Source organism: Pseudopipra pipra, chromosome 9, assembly GCF_036250125.1.
Source record: "Pseudopipra pipra isolate bDixPip1 chromosome 9, bDixPip1.hap1, whole genome shotgun sequence".
Taxonomy (NCBI): domain Eukaryota; kingdom Metazoa; phylum Chordata; class Aves; order Passeriformes; family Pipridae; genus Pseudopipra; species Pseudopipra pipra.
Window position 1 is genome coordinate 17,305,414 of NC_087557.1, and position 18,248 is coordinate 17,323,661.

An 18,248-nucleotide genomic window follows, 5' to 3' on the forward strand; every position below is an offset into this window, starting at 1 on the left:
TAGAATATGCCAGCTAAACAGATGAGTTCTGGAAAGAAGTGATATAAATACAAGTTCTTGGCTTGAATCTGGTTTTCAGGCAAACAAAACTCTAAACTCCAGCGCCCAGAAACCCATCAGTGCTTCTGGCTGACTTCAGCCCTTTGAACAAGTCACTTCATCCCTGTTTCTCAAGTAACTACAGATCTGATATGTGTGTGGAGCCAGATGACAACCTGCCAGCCTCAGCTGCCTTCTTTCAACTTCATACTTGGAACTAAACTTCACACAATATTTTCACAGACATTCATCCCCCCCCCTCTGAAAGAATAAAAAAAAAGCAAAAGGAGAAAAAAAAGGAAAGAAAAAGCATGAGGAAGGAAAGGCGTGGGAGGAGAAAAGACAAACACAAAATGCAGTTCACTTAAAAATATCTCTGCTTGATGGAGGCTAAAAGGTGGCAGCTGTGCCAAAGTAGTGGACCCTAAATCGCTGAGCAAAAAAGAGCAGGGAAAGCTCTGATTGCTCCCAGTACTGTGGTGAATGTGTGCTCTCAGCCGCAAATCAAGCAAGCTTAAAAAAAAAAAGAGAAAAAAAAAAGACTCAATCAAGGCAATAATGGCCTCCACTTCACAATCAGACAAGTGCTTCTACTTCAGAAATCCTACCATTTAAGGCTGATTGCTAACCCTGGCCTCATTTCTAATCTAAAGGGCGAGTAATAATTTGGAAAAGGAATTATAACAACTTCCCAACCATTTGGTAAATCGTCATTATTTTAAAGGGGTGTTGGAAGGCTGTTGCTGTTTGTCAGGTATTTTTTTCCTGCTGCTGCTCTCCCACTTTCACCACCCCTTTTCTCCCTGATCTTGTACTGGAAGGGAAGTGATATATGATGAAAATATGTAAGAAAGAAAAGTCCAAAGGGGTCCTCTAACTGCGGGGTTATGGTGTGTAGAAGATTACATGAAGCAGAGAGATGAAATGGCCCTTCCCTTTGCTACTGTAAAGTGCCCAGAGCTTTGTGCTGGGATCAGCAGCTGTGCTGAGCAGGGATGCAGTTCCCAGCCCAGGGGCTTCTACGTGATCTTTCCCTGGAGTGGGAAATCTTCTGCTTTAGGAACTTCCCAAAGGAAAGGACAAGGAGTACCCATGCAGGTGGATGGGTGATGTTGGGATGCTGGTGCAGTGAAGGGCTGCTGCCCACCCAGCCCCACAACGGAGCCACTATGGCCCTTGGCCTCTCCTCGTCAGGGGCCACCCAGCCAATGGAATGAACTGGTGCTCTGCTGCCCAAATCCTGCCTGGACTGCCTGGGGTAGGCAGAGAAACATTAACCATTTAACCCATAGGTTATCCTGATAGGAAGTGCCAAGTGTATTAGTCTGGAACCCTGGTAGCTGAGCTGTGTTTATTGTACTTGCTTTCCTTGTTCAAGCAGGGAGAACTGCATCTATAAATATTTCAGTATTTATGTGAATATTTATTCCATCATCTTCTGTAAGTTTGTTGTGATTTTCACACACACATCGCAGTCAATCTTAGAGGTCTTCCCAACCAAAATGATTCTGATTCTAGGATTTTCTACTGAGAAAACTGAAACAAGAGGACTCAGACAATGTGCCTTCCAGCCGTGACCTGAGAGGGCCACAGCTGCCCTGGGCAGAACCCGGGGGTTTGTCTGGTGCTGCTGTTCTCAATGACAGAGCATTTAAAAACAGATGCAACATGACACAGAGCAAAAGAGCCAGGGGGGACCTGTGCTGGGGGGACCTGTGCACAGCTTCACCTGGGTTATCTAATCCTGTGGAAATCTTGATGGTGTTTTGATAATAGCAGATATTAGTGATCAAAATACCTCTTATTTCAGTGATTCAAGGACAAAATGGGATGCCATTGTCTCCCTGGATGAATGTGAGGTGTTTTATGAAAGGGACGATCGCTGTGTTTGGAGGATGACAAAATTTCCTTCTCTGCCTCTGGAGGTAATGGCAGCATTGGCTGTAATGCAGCACTGTGTCCCTTACTCCTGCTTTGTGCTGTGAAGGGATCTGTGCCACAGTTATTTACATCTGTATTTTAAATATGATTTGAAAAGAGACTGATTCAAAAATTTTCAATGACCCAGTGAAATCTGAACTACTTATTGCAAGACAAGAAGTATAATGCTTCAATCAAAATAGCAACTTGGAATGTGTTTTATTAAACAGAGTTCATTTAATATTACCCCAGAGTGCTGTGGACGTGAAAACACATTCTTAAATTTGAACTTTCATGTTTAGGTAATAGGAACAAGGAAAAATGGTAATTTCTAATATTGCACATTTTGGGCCAAATTCTGATCCCATATAGAACTACCCATGGCATTCCTGCATGTTTTCCAAAAGCAGCCTGTCCTTGGGTCCTGTCTGTCACTACGAGGTAAAAATGTTACAGAAAAAACAAGTAGACCCTGCACAGAGGTCTGCATAAAATCCTGCTGGATTTTACTTTCCCGTCACTGTCTCTGCAGAATTTCTGAGGTGAGTGTTTGCAGTGAGAGAAAACAAAACCAAGCTCAGGCTCTGTGCAGTCGAAGAAAATTCTGAAATAATTTGCATCGAGAGATGCAAAATAATGGAAAAACGTGGATTATATGCATATATTCTGTGTGCATTTCACTTCTAAATATTCCTTGATTTTTATCAGCAATGTTATGCAAAAATATTTAAATGAGCAGATTATAAAAGAGCAGTGCTGCCCGTGTAATATCGATGCAGAATCGATCGGGGACGGGCAGCTGGGAAGCGATGGGGCCATTTATATCTCCATTAGCGGAGAATTGCTGGTCATCTCAAGGAAAACTGCCGGTTTTTGCGTGCCGGCAGTTCGATATTTCAGGTTGGCTCCTGCTGCCAACCCGAGCGTGACTGCGGAGAGCCACTGATCTCTCGCACGGACCCTGGGGTGAGCTCACCGGCCCCGAGCGCACCGGGGCGGGGAGCGGGACCGGCGGCCGCGGGGGCTCCGCCGCTCGCTCGGTTCCATCGCTCGGTGTCCCCGCTGGCCCCGTCCCCCGCTCCGGGTCCCGCCGCTGCCCGACACCCACCAGGGGCTGAAGCTCCGGAGGGACCGGCGGGCCGGGGCAGGCGCGGAGAGCTGCAGTCCCCGTGCGGTGTTAAAATACGGTAAAATGGAATTTTATTAGGTGCTTATTTAGAGAAACGAAAAATCCTACTGTTACACAAGGAGCGAACTCCGGTGCCTGTATTAATTGTCGCTCGCCGTCAGCGCGGGTTGTGCCGACATCTTCCACCCCTGCCCGAATCCCTGAGGCAGAGCGGGGATGTCACCTGCGCACGGAGGGGATGTACCGAGCAGCGCTGCGCCCGCCGCCCGGTGCGGCTGCGGGAGAGCCCGGCGGTGCCGCCGGGACGGAGCGGGTATCTGCTCCTGCGCGGGTATCTGCTCCATGCAACCACCGGGCTCTGAGCTGCCAGAATTCCTTTGCAAAAAACCCAATTACAGTACCTATAAAACTTGGTTTTGAGAAAAAAATATTTATCTTTTCACGGGATCCTGCAGAAAATGAAAACAAAATAAGATTTTTTTCCTTTCAGTATAAAATTGACCAAAATAGTGTATCTGCTCAGGTACCATAAATACACTGCACCCAGAAAGCAAAATAAAAGCGTTTGTGTAATTTGGGTGGTGTTTTCTGATTTAAAAAAAGAGCTGAGGATTCTCTGACCTTGACACCAGGTAACTGCCTGCTGCCACACCACAGCTGGCATGTTTGACAGCAATTCTTACAGGCTTTACTTTCTCTTGATATGAAGAAATTAGGTGGGCAGCTTGGGAAATTTAGGCATGTGATTATCTAATTTTTTTGGAGGCACAATTTTTTTTTCAAAGGCTCTTTCACAAAACCCCCAGCATGCTGCACTGAGGCAATTTCAACTATGGGTAGAGCAGAATTAAAACATTTCCCCTAATATCCCATTACGTAAAATCGAATTGACAGCGCGTTGCAAAGTAGTTGTGTATTTTCAGTAACCAAAAGTACCAAAGAGCTGCTAAGCCTCTAGTGCACAGTACCTTTAATACAATAAAGCAATTTTAAAAACTTGAGACCGAATTTCATACAATTGTATGTTGTTGTTAAATGTGTGAACTTGGGCAAATTCAAATCAAGCCCTGGCAGGAGTGGAGGATGAGAGCTGAGAAGCTGCCCCGTCCACAGAGGTTTAACCCCACATGAAAACACCGATTTCAGTGCACTCTGTAGCTGTTACTGTCATCCTCTCGTAAACCGATTTAAGTACTTGAGTTTCAGAGGAAGAAGCTATTTCAAGCGAATACTTGTGTGTATGACATCTGTGATTTGCATGTACAGAATTATCCTGGTGAATCAGTCAAGTGACTTTTGCCCAAGTGCCTGGATGCACTGGGGAGCACAACGGGCATGGAACCTGCGGAACAACCAGCTGGGAACACTGTGGCTCTGATTTGAGTGGTTTCCTGGTGTGGATGCAAAATGCTATGGATGAGAAAAGACTAGCAGTTGCTGGAGTGAATGAACCCATCTGCCTCCCTCGAAACAACTGAGTGCACAGGGAATGAAATTGTAATTTTAAAAAATTTAACACAGCAAGAGCAAATATGAAAATTGAGATGAAAATACCTTTTAGGTTAATTAAGTGGCTAAGCACACTTACAAATGGTAAAGATTTGCCAGTTTTAGAAGTCTTGTTGCTTATCAGTGGATTTTCCTTTGGCCATGACCCCCAGAGTCACCTTTTCAGTGGTGCTGCCTCCCACTGCCTGTGGCTGCTCTGCCCGCTGGCTGCCTGCACTCTGCAGCTGCAGATGGCATTTACAGCCCAACAGAATTGCTTAGAACAGCTGGAAATGAAACACAACTTGACAAAATTAACTTCAAAAAGAACAGGTGTAACTTGGGTGAGCCTGGGATAAGGTGTGGTGATCCCCAGTGTACTGGCAGGGAAGGGCCGGGAAGGGCAGTGGTGCACAGAGGAGGTGGTGCTGGGGCTGTGCTCCTTCCTGGAGTGGCTGCAGGGTGTTGAAATCACCTCAGCATTGCCCTCTGCAACCTTGGATGCAGTGTAAAAAAATCAGACAATCCTTGTAAAAACTGTTCTACATTTTAAGCAGTGAAGTAACAAAATTCCCTGATCTTTCCCTGAGAATCATGAGACTGTTTATTTTTCTTGTTGTGGGGTCTTGTTTTGGATTTTTTGTATGAGGTCGCCAACCGTCTTCAACCGTTGGAGATGATGGGAATAAAGTAACAAGATGTCAACAGTTAGGGTAACATTTCTAGGTTAAGACTGCCAAAAAAATCTTCATGAATTTTGTATCATTTTTCAGAGGAATGTGGGATTGTATCACATGTCAGTTTCTGACAAACTGTATTTCTAAGAATGTAAATCCTGTGCTGCTATTACACAGTGCAAGGGTTTGGGATGTTATTGTAGTGTTGGGAAGAAAAAACTAAAAAGAAGCTTCCCAAAAAATTCACTTGCACTGAATACCCTTTCCTGCCAATACACAACCCTACTCTGCCCTCAAAGGCACACCAAGGTCCTGGTTTACACACACTATTAGCATCTGCGATCCCTCTCCCACCTTGCACAGGTGACTGTACACATTGGGAATTAACCAGCTCTGGATTTGGGAACAGGCCTCTCTATCCCAGGAATGTGGGTTCTGTGGGCTGGGCTTGAAGTCTGATATGGTTTCTTTGCATCTCTGCTTTTTCAGTGCTGAATTTTCCCTTCCCATGTGTGATGAGACCTGACAGCTTGGCAACGTCTGTGGGCACTGCTCATGGTTGGTGCTGGTGCTGCCAGTCCCTTGAGCCACGTCCAACAGACCAGAGCCAGACCTTTAGGAAATGTCACATGCAGAGGAGGGTTCAGACTGTTCCGAACAAACTCCTTAAAATCCACAAGCAACAACCTCCTCCTCTGTGCACAGAAGCTGCCCCCTGGGTAGTGAGGAGGGACCTGCCAGAATGGTGGGATTCCCACCAGTGGTGATGGGGACAGGGACAGCCTGTGGCTTCACAGCACTTGGCTGAGGCAGCAGGCTGGGAAGGCCCCTCTGCACAGAGGCAGATGTTGCTGAAACCCTGGGGTTTCAGTTCAGCCCAGAGGCGGCTGAGCCTCAGAACGGAGAGAGGAAGGTCTGTAAGCATGGTGACTGCAAAGGTCTGACATGAGCCTCCACCCCAACACTGCTCCAGCAACACCTGTGGCAGAAGCCATGTCCCCACACTTGAGGAGCTGTTGTCCCTTGTCCTGCTGTGGGACCCTTGCCTGCTCTCACCATCTGGCTGCTGCCCCACAGGCTAAGGGACTTGGGCTTTGCTCACCCACTTCCTGGCCAGCAGCTCTGCAATGTCAGAAATGCCCCCTCCGTGTTCAGTCAGAATGGAACCATGGTTAGTTCTCCCAAATGCACATGAGGTCTGAGACCAGTGCACACAGTAATGCTTTGGAAGGTTTCTGTCGAATTTCCACCTCACATATTGGCTGTCTCACAAGCCAATGGTCTTCGGTTTTCAATTTGTCACCAGCATCTCTCCTTCCCTGAAGGAGAAACCAGCAGCACCTGTGTGTTCTGTGACATGCTGTTCGTGCTGGCAAGCACCTCAACTGGACGTAGCAGCAAACTTACAAGGACAGAAGGGCACTAGCCTCTCCCCTTCCCATGCCCCAGCCACATGCTGAGGTGTTTCAAGCGCCCAGAAGAAGAACATCTGAGCTTGAAGTCAGCAAGACAAACACACAACACAAGAGGCTCCAGTTCCTTTCTTCTGGTGCACCTGTGACTGGAAACAGCCCAACGGGTCTTTCAGAATCTACTCAGTGCCCCAATTACTCTTCCCTGAGGCTGCCATGGAGTATGTTCAGTTTTTGCAGTGGAATTAAAATGCCCCCAAAGACAGAAGCTCATGTAATAGAAACAGTGACATCCCTCTCTGCATGGCCTGGGAGTTCCTGCACAAATAAACCACCTCCTTCAGTCAGGGTCTGGCTCTGCAGTGTAAGCTATCACTCAGTCAGCAAGACAGCTTGGAAGGTTTACAAATTCAGCATTTTTCTAAAAAATACACGAGCATGGAGTGCCTTTACCAGTGGCACAACAAGGAATGCACACAGTGCTGCACTGTTTGTATATAACAGTTCCTGTAGTCAGTGGTTCTAAGCCCAGTCCAGCCCAGCCCTTGGGGTGACTTTGGCCGGGTGCTGGCTGCACAGAGCAGGGGCTCTGTGAGGGGAAGGGGCCATCAGCACACAGAGCTGGCTAAAGGGGCAAGGAAAAATGGTACTGAGTGGCCAGTGGTTATGGGAATTGGAGTGCACACAGCAGGGCTGGAGCCCGAGACACAGCAAAGAGCAGGGAAACAGCAGCTGCTAGTGCAGCAGCCAGGAGGGATCTGGATGCACCCGGCTGAGGCTGGTACAGAGCAGTACCCAGCTCATGCTTTTCTGTCCTAACCTCAGCCCCAGGTATGCTCTGCAGGTGACTAACAGCTGGCCCTGTGCTGCTGGGAAGGGCCACCCTGCTGGTGCATGCTGCTCTGCAGAGGTCCTGTAGGGAGGAACAACCTTTGGGGAAAACAACTCAGTTTTTAGAGTTTCTCTGCTCTGCAAAAACAAAATTGGAAGTGAAATGCTGCCACAGAAAACATGGCCAAAGGCTGCAGCAAACCTGTTATTTCTGGGATAACTGGCAGATGGAGTAGAAGTCTGTTAATTCAACAGTACAGTTAAAAAAACCCCAACACATTCTAAGGCTTTGTTCTCTGTGCCCGGTAGCATTACACCTGCTCACCATTCTGTTAATTACCTTTTTTCTGGTCAATGTCCATGGGAGTGTTACTACTGAGAGCACAACAGTATATAAACCTCTTACAAAGAGCATACAGTCAGTTTGCCATTTGCTTTCGAATGCCTTAGTCTATATCATGATTTCGGCAAACAGATCCAGACTGCTTTCAGTATCATCCTGGGGCTCCAGCTCTCCACTGGGATCGGCCTGTTCCCGAATGGTCCGTCTCTTTCTCCTGTGCACATACACAGGGCGGCTCTTCTCTGGCCCCTCGGGAGCCAAGGTGTCTGTAGGGACAGCAGTCTCCAGAGCCAACTCCAAGCCCTTGTGGAATCTAGAAAGAAAAAATTCTGTATTTACTATTTTGTAGGTTTGCTACAAAACTCCTCTGAGAAACTAATGCTTTTGGAATGTAATCAAGACGTGCAAGGAGAAGAAAAGTGGTTTTAGCTGATACTGAAGAAAAACTCAAGGTCATGAACATTACATCATTACATGGTATAATCTTACAAACCTCTCAATCCTCCTTATATTTTCTTCCATTTTCTGATTGGCTACATGTACCAGAAATTCAATATATTCATCAGAGACCATCAATCTCCCCTTGCGGCTCAATGGAACTTCTAAGCAGTGAGTGCTCCGGACAGCCTGAAAAAGCACACAGGACTTATCTGGAACAAAGTTTTTTTACTTTATGAAGGTTATTTAAATAATATAGGGAGTTCATTGCAGGAAAAAAACCTGCTTATCCATAAAATTGGTTAGTTTGCTCTCACCTAAAGCAGAAAGCTATTTCTTTGCTACAGCATGCCCTGTGACAGCTGTTCAGCACAAGTCAGATCTCGGCTGGTAAAAAGCCAAGGTTAACATATTGATATGACTTTGTTACATCCCTTACAGTAGTAGAGTCCTTACCATAGTAATTTTTCCTCCTCTGCCAACCGTAATACCGGAGTTCCTGAATCCAGAATCAACAGCCACTGAATGCTGCAGAACAAAGAAGTGCTTAAACAGGTCTTGTACACTTTCACAGCAAAAAATAATTATGAATGGGTTGCAATGCAACTTGCAATCTTGGTTTTGCAAACAACTTACTCAAAACCATCTCCACAGACTGACAAAAATAGTTAAATTAAAATGTCTTTAAGATCAAGCCCACAAACTGTGGGTGGTTTTCAGAGACCCATGGTGCATCCTGATTGTCTGAATCCATCAGTGCAGATGGGACACAATGTCTCTCTGAGCACTGAGTTGCTTTATCCCAACGAGCTGGAAGCACACACAGTCGTGCCACATGTCTATAGCTGTGAGGGCAGCAGCACTGTACACTGAGCTCATTGGCTCTCCTGTGCTAATGAGGGAATGAGCCTGGCACGGCACACGCTGCTCTTCGGTCATGCTGGAGAAGCAGAACACAAAGGTGCCACTCAATTCATTGCAAATGGAGACAAATGGCCTGGATGGTAGCAAAGTAATTCCTAAAATCCATCCCTTTCAGCCAGTGAGAGAATCTCAGGCTCCCTGGGAAATGTTTTATGGACGGCTCTCTTCAGCTCAAAGGTGAGTCATTTTGCTTTCTATGCACAGCAAAATCTCCACCAAGTTTAAAGCTTTGTTTTCCTCATCGGCTTATTTTACTATCTCAGTTGTTAAACACACAGCACATCTGGGACTATTCCTAAGTGTTACTGCTTAACCAGAAGCCAATCCTTTTACTTTTACAGGCAGGAATGTAACAGAGCAACAATGTCACATTGTGCTTGATGTGGTTTTACCAGCAGCTGTGCATCCTGCAGCTCCCGACACAGCACGTGAAGAACAAATGGTTCAAACTTGAACACAACGTCTCCAGTGGACTTCTCTAGTGCTATCATCTGGAAGATACACCAAAACATTTATATTAACACTGCAAGTGTGTACTGTTATTGCAAAAAAAAAAAAAAAAGGCAAAAAAGAAAAAGCTAGTCTGTGTATGAAACAAGCACCAAAAATGCAGCAAATGAGTCCCAAGCAGTCAGGTTTGATCAGCTGCTTTTAAGTTTTCATTGCTCACAATACACAGAAACTCCATGGATTTCCCTGCTTCTGTTTGCTAAACTGATCAGGTTTGATAGAAATTCATGGCAAAACAGACGTTAAAAACTGTGCTTCATCCTTCTAGTTTTTCCTTTGTACATCCAAACATCGACACCATCAGTCCAGCAAAGGACAATGATTGTTCTGCTGCAATCAGGTGATTGAGCAGGGATTTTTTTTTTTAACTGTTCTTTAGAATCAAAGACATTTAGTTGCTGAAGTACATTCCTCAGCATTCTGGGTTTCAGCTAAATCCATGGCCTAACATACTCAACCACACTTTAATCCTTTCTCAAATACCAGTGTGTAGCGTAATATATGAGAGTTATAAAGACAAATTCAGAGGTTGAAATTAGAGGCATAATCCCACAAGACTAGAAAAAAAGAGGTAACTTTATAATCATAAAATTGAAGATATCCCCTTCAGACCCCTCAGTTCTGCCAGAAGACAGACATGCTAGTGGCAGATTTTCCTGGATCTGTGGGTATGCAGACAGCTCTCTGACATCCTGCACAGCTCACAAGGACAGTTTATCTGCTTTTCTGTGCTGTCTTCGTGCAGAGAAACCTTGAGGGCTGGGAATATTTTCTTCTATTCAGAAATGTCACTTTGAGACAGAAAAGCTTGAGCTTAAAAACATTCTCTTCAAAACGGGTCTGAAGAATTTATTAAGCAACACCCCTAAAGAAAATTTAATTTTGAAAGAGTGGCAATTCATCTCAGCATTAGGAATAAAAACTCTTTCACGTGTTTTCCATGACACCACGAGCACCGCAATGAATAAATACAAAAGCTGTATCCTACTCTGGTCTTACCACATCGCCTTTGGCACATGGGTCATGTGTTACCAGGAGCCAAGTGCAGTTCTTCTTCTGGATCCCGCCGCCGTCCGTGTCCTGATGGACAGAAACCAGGGAATGGGCTCTGCGGGTCGGTGATGTTTGATCCGGCTCTTCCGAGCCAGAAGCGTCGCTTTGCCCGCAGAGCCCATTCACAGGAACACTGCCCGGGCACCGGCCGGGTTTGTGTGTCCCGGCCACTGATACTCAGCTGAGCACGGACAGGGAAGCACCGGCAACAGTGGGACCCGATCTCGCGGCATGCCGGCCCCGCCCCGTCATCCCGGCCCGCCCCCCCGGTACCCATGCCGGTATCCCGGTATCCCGGTATCCCACCGCCAGCAGGACCCTCCCGTCGCACGAGCTGGTGGTGCAGAACCGCTCGTGCGCGTTCAGGAGCCGCGCGAGCTCCGCGGCGCGCGCGTCCAGCGCGCGCTTCCGGCTAGGGTCGGGCCGCGCGAGCCGCTGCGCCTTGCGCCGCGCGAACGCCGCCATCGCGCGGGGACGGCGGCCCGCGGGGGACAAACTTTTGCGCGCGGCCGACTGCCGGGGCGGGGCGTGGGATGGCCCCGCCCCCCGCCCTCTGCCCGGGCCCATGCTTCGGCGCGGGGGCTGTGGCGCTCCGCAGGTAGGCGGGGGGCGCGGAGCTCCCCGGTGCTCCCCGGGGTGGACGGGACGGGGCGGCGGCGGCCCCGCGCTGCTCGTGTCGGGCTCCGCAGCCGCGGCGGCCACGCCCGGGCCTCTAGCGGCGACGGCCGTGTGGCGGCTCAAAGGGGCGGGGCCTGACCGCGAGAGGCCTCGGGGGGCGGGGCCTGGAGGCGAGAGGCGCGTCAGGGGCGGGGCCCGGCAGAGGGGGCGTGTCGGGGGCGGGCCCGGAGCGGGAGGGGGCGGGGCCGCGATGCCGCCCGGGGCGGGCCGGGCCTGGGCCAGCGGTCCCTGTTCCGCGGCTGTTCCCCGCTGGAGACGGCCCCGTGCTGTGCTTCCCGTCCGCCCCATGCCCGGCTCCTGGAAGCTGCTCTGAGCGGGAGACCCTGGGCACCTCGGGCCCCTCCCCTCCTTCCCCTCCCTCTGGATCGGTTCATTATCACGAGGCCGAGCCGCCCTTCGGCCCGCGGGCTGTCCCGTGTCCCGGGCGGTGTCCGCAGGGCACAGCCTGGGGACTCAGGCTCTCCCTGACCTGAGCACGAACCAGGGATATTACTGTCGTGTTTTTCCCCAGATCCTCTGGTCGCCATGGCAGCCACCAGCAGAGTGATGAGAGCGATCAGAGTGTTTGAATTTGGTGGCCCTGAAGTACTTAAACTCCAGTCGGATGTGTTAGTTCCTGTTCCAAAAGAAAACCAGGTATATGTGTGCTCTGTGAAGGGAAATAAATAGCAGTAATGAATGGTAACAGGTGCCCGCAGGACAGAATGAGGGATGCAACCCAGAACTCTTCATCTGGAGTACATGGGGTTTGATCAGTGTGTTCATACTCCCTGAGACATCATGCTTGACAAATGTGGGCTCTTTACTGTTCTGTGGGCTACATATTCCACATCAAGGGTTTCCTGAAAGTAGCTCCAGTTCGGCACTGGGTTGTCGCAGAGGCTGTTTGAGAATTCAGTTAAAGTGCCATGATGCTGTGCTGTGAATTAAATGGCTAAATCTTTCTACTTGCTGCTTAAGAAGCATCTTTTCTTGTAGGTGTTAATTAAAGTCCATGCCTGTGGGGTAAATCCTGTTGAGACATATATTCGTTCTGGGACTTATGCCAGGAAACCAGCTTTGCCCTACACCCCAGGCTCAGATGTGTCTGGGGTGATCGAGGGTGTTGGGGAACATGTGACTGCATTCAAGGTATTTACACATTGAGCTTTAATTCACTATTGTTTATTGTATCCTCTTTGGGTGATTGCTGTGCTATTGTGCCTGGTTCTTTTGCTTATAATAATGTAATCTCTTCATGGGGGGAATCCCCTTCATGGACTGGTAAAAGCACGCAGTGGGATCCCATTGGCAAGCCAGTCTGCAGGTGGGACTGTGAGGAATGCTGTGACCTCTGGGAGCTCAAAGGTCTCAGAAGAGGCACCTGCTGTCTGTCTCCTTAAAGGAGTGACATCAGGTGTACAAAAGTTGGGTTTCTGCGTTGCAGAAGTAGCTGAGATTGGATGCTTCCTGCTGGGGATAATAATTTCATGCAGAACTGAAAAATCTTCTGTGAAGTTTTTTGGGAAATGGAAATTGCTTACATGTAAAGCCCCATTAAGTATTTGTTGTTAAAACTGTTTGAATACTGCATTGCTCCAGTGTAGTAATTTTACTTGGATTTCTGTGGGGGAAAGTCTTGTGACAGGAGAAGGCAAATATCAGTTTGCTAAAAGATATCTATGACATCTGTATAGTTTCCAAATCTGTTCTCCCATTCAAGTCACTTGATGGTTGATCCCAACCAAATATAATCATAGTTAGAATTGTGCTGGAATTTCCTGATTTGGGATGTATGTAACAATTTTGGGAGACCTCGGTGATTTGGTTATCTAGAGAGAAGGATCATCTTTATTCATATTTTCTTATCAACAGTCTGCTGTATCTGCTATGTGTGTTTTTTGCTCCCTATGGCAGTCGTGATGCTCCTGGCTTGAATGACAGAGAAATGTCTTTGGGTATATTAAGAATATATGTTTTTCCACATTAAAATTGAATAATTTAGAAACATTTCTTTTGTGTTCATGAAAGCCTTTGAGGTTTTGCATTTGAAATCTGTGGATGGAATTCCTGAGTGTTCAAGTTCATTAAGGTTCATATTAATGAGACAGTAGGTTTGTGTGTTACACTGCAGAGCAGGGTTATAATTATGACACTTTAAATGAAGTATATGGAATTATATGGTTTGTGTTGCATTGATGGTATGTATCAGCATTTATAAAAATTTCTATGACAAATATAACTGGTTATTTTTAATAGGAGAGCTGTTAGTAATAGCCTAAACCTCTGTGAATTGGTTCATAATGTTTGTTAAGGAAAAAGGACGGGAAATGATTGATTTCTCTATATTCTCTCCCTCTGTTCTAGAAAGGGGACAGGGTTTTCACCCTTGAAACGGTTTCTGGGGGATATGCAGAGTATGCAGTTGCTGCAGCCAACAGAGTCTTTCCTTTGCCAGACAAGCTGGACTTCAGGCAGGGAGCAGCACTCGGAGTCCCCTACTTCACTGCCTACCGGGCCCTCTTCCAGAAGTAAGGCACCAAATCCAAGTTTGTGCACTTTAATTTTTAATATTTAAAATACCAAAATTCATATTTTCATTGTCCTGTAAAATGGAGAGATTGATGAGTGGGAAATGTTCAAGACACTTGAATTCGTTATGCTTGATGGAATTGTCAGATGATTGTGACCTAGAAGCCTGTGACTGTCTTTTCCTGTTAAGTGTTTCTTCTTAAGAGAACAGACCTGGAAAGGCTTCATGTAATAAAACATGGGGCTGCTTTTCAGTACTCACTGGTATTTTAGCCAGGGAAGAAAAGCAGGAATAGTTCTAATTTCCTAATTAAGCAGCCAGGTACTGTGGAGCAGAACCACCACTTTCCTGGGACAGAGGAAGGTCCCAGGCTGAGGCTCAGTACTGGGCTGTCACTGGCTGCATGTTGCTTCACGTCATCAATCACAGGGTTTATTTTGCCTCCTTGTTCTCCCTAAAAGGCTTATGATACCTGTTTAGCCATAAATTGGAGCATAGTTTGGAACATAAATTGGAACATAAATTGGAAATGCTTTGTGAACGATGAGGTTTGATCAGTGTCTGCATTGGTCAGAATCTGCACCCTGGTACTCAGTCAGTGTGTACTGCACTCACAACACCAATATGTCCTGTGTTCTTCACCCAGAGGCTGTGCCAAAGCTGGGGAAAGTGTGCTGGTGCATGGTGCCAGTGGCGGGGTAAGTGTTCCAAGGAGGCAGGTGATAGGGAATGCTGCTCTCTGTCCTTGCATCTGCTTGGGGTATGAGTTATGGCCACATTTAGATCAATAAAGGGATTAGCAAATTAGGTGTTTATTTCAGACACTCTGGGATACACTTGCTTAGAGCAAACTCTGTTATTCACAATAACTGTGAAACTGTACAAGTGCTGGTGTGAGGTCCCCAGTCAGAGGGTCATGCACTGAACAGATGGAAGTTGATGTGGAAGCTTTGTAGTAGGTCTAACTCAGGCAAAACTGATAGCAGAAAGCTGTAATTTTCCAATATGTACAAGTTGTTCTGAGTCCTCTGAGAAGGAATCAGCGGTGCAGGGCAACGCAACTGTGCGTTTCTGGGATGTTTCTACCTGTGAGCTGACAGCCAGCTGCACAGGGAGAGGCACTGGAATGGATAAAGCTGTGACTGAATACTATGTGAAATTGCACTTCTAATTTTCTTTAGTTTTACATGACAGGCTAGTTTTAGATCTCTCTCACATAACATTCTAGTTTAATTTATGTCCCACACTGTGCCCTTTCTTGCTCGGTTTCTGCTGATGCACCAAACAGCTGCTATGAACGGGCAAATTTTCAAAGTTTCTTTAATTATTTGTAAGACAACAAAAAGATAAATTCAGATCTTATTCTGAGATACTAGAATGGCATTCAGCATCATTGCCTCTTTTTATTTTCATGAACTAAATGTGGTGCTTCTGTTCTTACTGGAGTGCAAAGCTGGTAGAAGGCACTGAGAATTTGCTTTAGAAAGAGATAATTTAATTTGTTTGTGAAAGGTGCAGAAGTGGTTTTAATAAAATTTGTGCCTGCAGATTTTCTTTGCAATGTATAATGCTGGAATCAATAGCAGATGATTCTGTAAAGAGAAGAATTTCCCTGGCTTTGTATCAAAAATGTATGGCCCAGCTTTGACAGATAGACAGCATTCTACATTGATTTATATCAAATGCTGATAACTGTTAAAAAAAATCAAAACTTTACCATGCTTCTGTAAATCTTTGTCCTTTTTGAAAGACTGTTTTTCTGTCTTTAAGATCCAAATTACTTATTATGGTTAAAACATGTTACCAAACCAACTTTTTAAATGGGGAAGTTCCAATTTGCTGGTAGAATAATTAAAATTTAAAATGCTAAATGGGTAAAATAGTTTTCTTTTTTATTTTTCTTTTTTTCTCTTTTGTTTTTTTCTCTCTCCTCAGGTGGGACTAGCAGCATGTCAGATTGCCAGAGCTTGTGGTTTGAAGGTTTTGGGTACAGCAGGAACTGAGGAGGGCATGAATGTGATCCTGAGAAACGGTGCTCACCAAGCCTTTAATCACAGAGACCCTAATTACATTGAGAGAATTAAGGTAGGCGTGATGTCAAGGCTAGAGGATGCAGGTACTAACAAACAAGCAGTTGTTTGCTGAAGATTTTAAAGGGGATTTATGTAGGAGCAATAGTGTACTGCCTTTTCAATTTCTACACAAGATAAAACTTTCCCAGGCTGGAAAAGCAGAGCTTTCCTCACAGGCAGTGTCATTTAGAACTAACATTCAGCAAATTCCAGTGTGGGAGCACACCATAAGTCAGCACAGCAAAATGTGCTACAGTTCAGCTCATTAGCTGTCAGCTGTAGTACAGAGGCTGTATTGAAAATTTAAACAATAGCCTGTAAAATGGATGTTTCCTGTAGTGTATGAAATAAACAGTGGTACCTGAGCACTAAAATAACATCCTGTGTCTTGTACAGGAGTGCACAGGACCGGGGGGAGTGGATATCATCATAGAAATGCTCTCCAATGTCAACCTGGATGCTGACTTGCAGCTGCTGGCCCATGCAGGGAGGGTGATGGTGAGTGTGTCCCTGCCCAGAGGATGATGGTGAGTGTTTGTGTCCCTGAGCAAGGAGGTGATGGTGGGTGTTGGAGTCACTGCCTTAGTCTGTGCATTCTGCATCACAATTGTACAGCTCTTATTTTGGACTTGTTTGGGCAGGTTGTGGGCTGCAGAGGACGCATTGAGATAAACCCAAGAGACACTATGAGCAAGGAGTCAAGCATAATTGGAGTGAGTCTGTTTCTTGCAACTGAGGTGAGAAACATTTCTGTTTTAAAGCATGCTTTGTTGGCTTGTTCCAGCACTCCTCTATTTCAAGTTAAAATCCGTTGTAGGGATGAAAGCATAATTTCACTTTAACTAACTTGTTCGTTCATTTCTTTATGTTTTGATTCAATCTCAGAACATAGTAAAATATTTTTGGGTTGTGGAATTTGGTTTAACACTTGAATAAATAGTCAATGCAATTCTAAAATGCAAAGACCTTGTTGTGAATGCTGTGTTTGTTACATGCAGGAGGAGAGGCATGAATGTGCCACAGCACTCCTTGATGGCATAGAAGCTGGCTGGCTGAAACCCATTGTGGGCTCGGAATATCCCCTGGGGAAAGTAGCCAAGGCTCATGAAGACATTATTTGTAGCAGTGGTGCCCGAGGGAAGATGGTGCTCCTTCTATAAAGGAGAACCTTTTTCCATTTATTTTGTAGCTGCTTTAACTGTACCTTTGCTTACATGGTTCATTGAATGTATGTTATAAGCATACTTTTGATCAGGTTTGACAGTAGAAAATGCTCACTTACATGAATTAATTAACAAGCTGCTTCTTTTTGTAATGAGCAGAGTTTCATTTACTGTAAAGTAATTTTGGTAGCTTTTTTGACTGATGTGTAAATAATAAATTTTCCCTGCTGGCATGGCATGGTGCTGCAAGGGAAGGCAGAGTTTGGTATCATGTTCTGTGTGAAGGCAGAGTTAGGCCACTCTAAGTAGTGCAGAATGAAGCTGCTTTTTACAGATACACAAAATTAAATAACTTGCTGTGTGTGTTAATTAGAACTGTAAATTCTTTTAACCACAAAATCGGTCTTAAATTTTGTCACACAATTTACTTGAAATAAAAGCTTTTACTGACAAAATAGTTCATTTTCCAGCTCAAAAGATGGGTAGAATCTCTCAAACATGAACTGTTTGGAGCAGAGGTACTTTCACTTGGCTGTGCCTGCCTCAGGGTCTGAGGTGATGGTGTCCTGGTTCATCCACAGGGACTGTCACTCTGCAGATCCATATTGGTATTCCTCTCTGGAACTGATGATAGTTATTCCTGGATGGTAAATGGCTGGTTGTGAGGATTTCAGTTCTTGCTGTGACCTTTATTAAAGTCTCCTGGGTCCCTGGCTGCATGGAGAGCAGGGCTGCATGGCTCTTGTGGCATGGAGACTTCTGTGAAATTCCTGAGCCTCATTCTCCGGAGTGGGCAGACTGTGCCATTACACTGAGTCATTGTCTCTTGTTCTCACAAACCTTAAATCCATTGCCTGGGTGCAGTGGGATCCTTCCTCCCTCCAGGCTGCCCCAGGGGAACAGAGTTAGTTTCCTTGTTTGTTGCACTTCCCCACAGGAGTAGGGAGCTGCGTTTCTGTGTGAAGGTTTGAGTGATTCAACTGGTGTAAGTGATGTGAGTAGGTAGTTTCTCAGCTGCTTATCCAGGTGAAAGGTGCTGACTGTTCCTGTTCCTGTTCA

The 18,248-nt window shown here is 46.0% G+C and overlaps 2 protein-coding genes across 3 annotated transcripts; one reads left to right on the forward strand and one right to left on the reverse strand.

Moving 5' to 3' along the window:
- Positions 1-7,058: 7,058 nt before the first annotated feature.
- On the reverse strand, positions 7,059-11,408 carry TYW3 (tRNA-yW synthesizing protein 3 homolog). Of its 2 annotated transcripts, none has more exons than XM_064664866.1 (6): positions 11,038-11,408; positions 10,711-10,791; positions 9,594-9,692; positions 8,734-8,805; positions 8,333-8,466; positions 7,059-8,152 (listed from the first exon to the last, which is right to left on the reverse strand). In XM_064664866.1, exons 1-6 carry the CDS (start codon positions 11,329-11,331, stop codon positions 7,948-7,950), a joined length of 885 nt encoding a protein of 294 aa, XP_064520936.1. In that variant the 5' UTR covers positions 11,332-11,408; the 3' UTR covers positions 7,059-7,947. The 2 variants fall into 2 exon arrangements, with proteins under 2 accessions (XP_064520936.1, XP_064520937.1); XM_064664867.1 differs by having other exon boundaries at positions 11,071-11,401.
- On the forward strand, positions 11,268-17,646 carry CRYZ (crystallin zeta). Its single transcript, XM_064664862.1, has 9 exons — positions 11,268-11,362; positions 11,954-12,078; positions 12,421-12,573; positions 13,789-13,952; positions 14,601-14,652; positions 15,890-16,039; positions 16,423-16,524; positions 16,668-16,763; positions 17,025-17,646. Exons 2-9 carry the CDS (start codon positions 11,968-11,970, stop codon positions 17,184-17,186), a joined length of 990 nt encoding a protein of 329 aa, XP_064520932.1. The 5' UTR covers positions 11,268-11,362; positions 11,954-11,967; the 3' UTR covers positions 17,187-17,646.
- Positions 17,647-18,248: the final 602 nt, after the last annotated feature.